The sequence below is a fragment of the Atta colombica genome, unplaced genomic scaffold (genome assembly GCF_001594045.1).
Source record: "Atta colombica isolate Treedump-2 unplaced genomic scaffold, Acol1.0 scaffold100, whole genome shotgun sequence".
Classification (NCBI taxonomy): domain Eukaryota; kingdom Metazoa; phylum Arthropoda; class Insecta; order Hymenoptera; family Formicidae; genus Atta; species Atta colombica.
The window spans coordinates 3,415,599-3,421,191 of NW_017259185.1; the positions used below are offsets into that span (position 1 = coordinate 3,415,599).

The 5,593-nt window shown below is 31.3% G+C and overlaps 1 protein-coding gene across 2 annotated transcripts in view; it reads right to left on the reverse strand.

The window, feature by feature from the left end:
* Window positions 1-1,107: 1,107 nt before the first annotated feature.
* LOC108685069 (sodium-independent sulfate anion transporter) overlaps window positions 1,108-5,593 on the reverse strand; it is a 13,370-nt gene continuing 8,884 nt past the window's right edge. For both annotated transcript variants that reach the window (XM_018189697.1, XM_018189705.1), the window contains exons 4-11: window positions 5,323-5,524; window positions 4,248-4,468; window positions 3,663-3,834; window positions 3,146-3,310; window positions 2,769-2,930; window positions 2,066-2,206; window positions 1,837-1,982; window positions 1,108-1,680 (exon numbers count right to left, since the gene is read on the reverse strand). In XM_018189697.1, the coding sequence (XP_018045186.1) occupies window positions 1,324-1,680; window positions 1,837-1,982; window positions 2,066-2,206; window positions 2,769-2,930; window positions 3,146-3,310; window positions 3,663-3,834; window positions 4,248-4,468; window positions 5,323-5,524 (1,566 nt within the window). In that variant the 3' untranslated portion in view covers window positions 1,108-1,323. The remainder of the gene's footprint in view (window positions 1,681-1,836; window positions 1,983-2,065; window positions 2,207-2,768; window positions 2,931-3,145; window positions 3,311-3,662; window positions 3,835-4,247; window positions 4,469-5,322; window positions 5,525-5,593) is intronic.

A 5,593-nucleotide genomic window follows, 5' to 3' on the forward strand; every position in this document is an offset into this window, starting at 1 on the left:
TAATGGAAAAAAACAATTTCTCTCGTGTACCGATCGAAAATAATCGTAAACTGTTACGCTTTGCAAACTTTTTGTCGACGCGTGTAAACTATGAATCACGCACCGTCAATGCAGAAACGTTTTTAAAAATTCTACGAGAGAGATCTACAATATTCACACATGCCGTATAAATATCTCTCCGCCGCGCTGGATTGTCCACCAGACATATTGTTTATAAAATTATCACAGTATCGTTCAAACTTATTATATCATATGTACACGCACTCCTAGAATGTAGAAGATGCTATTTTGTATGAAGCAGCAGGTGTATAAAAATGTACAATGGAAATTTTCTTTGTGAATTTCAAATAGCGTGAAAGGGTTTAAATATGAGAAAACGCTGAGTGATATCGATTTGATAACGTCACGCAGATGTTTTTCAACTTCATCGCGAAGTTAAATAAATACTTAGATGAGACAAGAATTTCATTAAGAATCTATGAGATATTTAAAATGTCTAAAAGGCACCTTCTAAGCGGCATTTAATTTTTCAGGCGTTCGTAGTCGGACGTTCAGACGTTTGCTTCTGGAATTTCTGTAGTATTTTATCATATAGAATATTTTCAAGCTGATTTTCCTACGTATAACATTTCTCTTTCTCCGAGATATATAAGCAGTATTATATACCGACGTATATACTTGAAATGTGTTCAAGATACATGCATAAACAAATTTCAGCATTTTTTCTGCCTTTTCTGACTGATTCCATACTTACGCGCAAATCAAAATTATTTCATTTAAATGAGCTATATATTAAAGCTGCTTTTGAACTTTTAGGCATTATCATTAGGTCAACGATATTTTCTACGTTTTTTTATTGTCGTTGTCGCTCGAAATTTCAAGCGAAACACTGTTAAATTAACGACAATATATACTCTTTAAAATTTTAGAGAATCAGAGATTAATCTTTGGAATGGAATTTAATTCTATTAAAAAGTAGCAAAGAGTGATAATTGAGCCATGTTAAAAAAAGAGGCTCAATTATTAATTTTTGAGAATGAGATTTCGTTCTTTAGAGTTAGATTTCATTCTAAAGATTTTCTTTGGAATAAATACATAATTTGCTTCATAAAAATTTCGCTTTCATGGCGATTTGATTTAAAAAGATTCACGATCTGCCTTGCAGTCCAGTCGACTGCATTAAGAATCAAAAGATATCGAAAGTCTTTCGTGTATTTTTGGTAGTCGGCTATTGAATCCGAATAACAGCCTCAAGAAACACTCAATGAAAGTACAGATTGTATCTTTCACGATCGGGAAACGATATCCTGTTTCATGAGGTTTCTATTGAATTTGCTTCGTGTAGCCCTTCTCCTTCAGTAGATCATCTAATGTTTCCTGATTATAATAGACGATGAAGTCCTTAGGCTCGACGCCTTCGAATACAGCGTTCACCGACGGCTTCAGGTTGTAGAAGAATAGCGGTTGGCCTCTTTTGGCGAAATCCTTTGTCAGGATCTCAATGACCGTGGCAGCTGTAAAGTCTGCACCGTAAATATGCGAACAGTCAATCACCACAGGCGTCGCGACGCTCTCGGCGCGTCGGCTGTACTTGGTCACCAAATTACGAACATAGTCCACTGAGGGGAATATCAAGCAACGATCCGGTGTCAGCATTAAATACTCGACACCGTGATGAGTCTGTTGAATAAAAGAAAAAAATGGAACGAACATTATAAAATATCGCTCAAATCCACAAGGAGTGCGTGCGAGCTTGAATCAAGAATGGAGTGAATTGAAGAGTTAAAACAGATCAAGCATGATTTTTTATATTTTTAAGTAAAAATTAATAATTACCTTAAGCTTCTCTACAGATATTTTCGGCCTGGCAGCGTGATATAAAATAAAGAGAATATTTATTCCGATTCCGCAGAGGATACCGATCTCCAATTGTAGTATCAAACACGCGACGAACGTGCCTACCCCCGGGATGAGATCCGATTCTGCGATACAGAAGAGAAATGGTTTTATAGCGTATTGAAGTAAATGTATTGTATACTAATGAATGAAAAACACGCGCTCTTACTTTTCGTCCTCCACATAGGCTTCACCACTTTGACTTCGACCATGAAGATAACTGCAGCGATAATGATCGCCGCCAAAGTGGCACGTGGAATGAAACTGAAGTATGGGGTGAGGAATAGTAGAGCTAAAATTACCAATAAACCTGAAACACACACACACATACATAAATGTTGTACCATAATTATGATTAATTCCTTCTGTAATATTAATCGATCGGTAAATTTAAGCGAAATGTGATTTGAACACTGTGGAAATATAGATACGTGTATACACGCGGGAAGAATGGTTTTGCTAAAATATTCAAAAATTTAGCTAGATCTGAAATTTTGTTGAACTATCAAAATATTATTAAACTTGATAACAATGCTAAAAAATTAACACTAGCAATTAATTTAAATATCTTACTTTTGGTGGTTTTTATATTAATACAAAATTATTTATATTAACATAAATTATTTTAATGGTCTAAATAAAACTATTTTGTAATCTGTATCTAAATTTTTAGATACTTCAGCAAAATCGTTCTTTCCATGTATATTATTGAAATATATTGTATATTCAGCGAAGGCATGCAAGTAATCTCTATATAAAAAAATAATTAAAAAAAATTATTCTCCGATTTTTGACCGCTTTTAACTTTACGTCCGATTTCGACAAAGGATAAATAGATATAATAATTTGCAAAAATTATAAGTGAAACTCACCAGCGTAAATGCTGCCAAATGGTGTCCTAACGCCAGAAGCGTTATTTACTGCACTCCTGCTAAGGGATCCTGTGCTTGGGAAAGCTTGCATGAAGGAATTTCCAATATTCGTTATACCAATCGCTATTAGCTCCTGCGTAGCGTCCACTGATTTTCCATTGGCTATAAAAAACGCATAAATTCCGTAAACAATCCTCCTTATTAAATATATGATAATTCTAAAAATGTGTTACATAATAAGTTACTAAGAAATTCAATTATGTTGAGAAGATTTTAACTTGATCCTTCAATCAAAGTCAAATCAATTCTTAATATGGAATATGGATACAGCAGAGAATAGTATTGTCCTGTAACTTTCTAAGATAAGATACTCTTACCGAAAGCCTTGCAGATAGCGATGTCTTCCATTAGAGAGATGAGTGGTATAACGATGAGGCCACTGCCCAGATTACCGAGCATCTCAATAAACGTGACTGTCATGTTGCCATTGGTAAATCCAAATGGTGGAATTTGTACAGTAGGCATGCCTTTCGATATGTGGCCTGAGAAATGAGAAATTTTAGTGTGTTTTATTTTTGGAACATTCTGTAGGGCATTATTGTATATCACGATATAATTAATAATATAATATATTTCTTTTACAATAAAATATATGTAACCAAAACAAATTTTATATAATATTTCACGTCACTGTAATTAATAATCGGAATTTTTACGGATTATCGGCATAGTTTAAAATGAAATTTTGCATTTATTTATATTGCGTGCAATTTAAATATAATTGTAGTTTTTTAAATTGAAAAAAAAAACAAACTTACAAACTTTTAATAAAAATTTTAAAGTTTGTTTTTCGATTACTCAGTTTAAAGAAAAAAGAGATTTTATTTCTCATACCGATCAGTAGGAGAGGTGGCTCGTCCGAGAAGCTCCAGCCTATTAAACCACAAATTACTACTAAAATTGCATTTCGCGAGGTGCTGATCAGCCAAATTATTTTATTCACAACATGATGTTTTGTAGTAAGAAGCTCCTCTTTTTTCGGGCCGATTTTGAATGAGCCTAATAACTGTAATTACAATACGTATAAAAATATTATTTTATTACAATTGTAGTAATATTAAATTTAATATTAATATTAAATTGAACTGCTTTATTGAAAGTTTCTCGTTAATAATTTTATCATCTCACCACTCAAAATTGTTACAAATATTTATTTAGGATTACATGCAGCTATATATAATTTATTTTTTTTCTCTTTTAAATAAAATACTCTCTATATTAAATTTATATTTGTTTGTATTTTATTTCACAATTTATTTTCGTCCGCATTTTAAAAACAAAAGCTCAATATTAAATTTATATGTATTTTATGTAAACGATATCTACCATAAATCGCTTGATTAAATTTAAATATTAATGTTGTGTTGAGGGAGAATTTTAATAATTTCATGTAATATATTTCTTATATTAAATAAATACCCTTAGAATTAATAGCAATGCTATGCAGGATATTCCCAAAGTAGTGTCCCAGACGGATGTCGTATGTATCAGTTTACCGATACTCTGCCACATCTCAATAAACTGAGAACCTTTGGCAGGAATACCGAGGATATCTTTGACTTGCGATGTAATAATTATCAAAGCCACTGCTGACGTAAAACCCGAACTTACTGGCCCAGATACGAAATCTATTAGAAATCCTTTTAAAACATAAAATATAATCTCAATTATTTTATTCATTTCACATTGCGGTTTCGCAATAAAAATAAAATTTTGAAAGAGAAATGATATTTTAATATTTAAATAGAAATAACGTACTGTTATAACTTCTGTTTGAAAATGTAAAAAAATTTAACTAAAGCGTTTCTTAATATTTTTATTTTTATTTTATTTTATATTTTATAATCATTTTATTTTTGTTTCAAATTTAATTTAAAACCATTAATTGTGAAGTTAATTTAAAAACAATGTTTAATTCGTGTTAAGACTCTTGAGTACTCACTTCAGCCATATTCATCACATTAAATCGTGACGTCATAAGAGAAATGTTATAAGCGACACATTGATTTTTCTTGCATGTCATTTGTAAATAAAAGAATTTGTAAATAAAAGAATTTGAAATGAAATGATCGCTTGTAAAAATAGACGAAAATTATTCTATCTCTCTTGAGTTAGGCAGGTAAGTAATCGTAAAGGCACGTAAAATGAGTTTACTAGTTTTTGCGCATGCGTAGCCTATTTTTACTTTACGATACTTTTTTTGATTGTTTACTGCTTATCAAAGGAGATAAGGAGATTCTTCATTCGTTTTTACAACTGTTTTAAAGTGATTTCTTTTCATTTCATCCAAATTCTCTTTATTTACAAATGGTATGCAAGCAAAATCAACATGTCATTTCTCGCTTATGATGTCACGATTCAATATGGTTGAAGTAACTACTAAGGCTTAAATTATTGTTTAATATCGCTATTTTACGTAACTTAATAATGACGACATTTTTTTTTACATGTTTTCAATTAAATTAATCTTGACAAATTATTGAAGATGACTTACCGAGGCCAAATATACCCATTATTAACTCCACGATTCCGGCCAAAAAGGACAATAAAATTGCATGCATCACTGGAAAGTCTAAGTGAGACACTGTTTGATAAGTTAACAAAGATATTATAGCAGTAGGTCCCATGGGTACATCTTTGCAGGATCCCAAAATTACATATATAAAGCAACCTAGGAAACTGCCATATAAACCGTGCTGAAATAAAAAGTGATACATATGTACAAAATATATATATATATATATATATATATGTAGAAAATATAT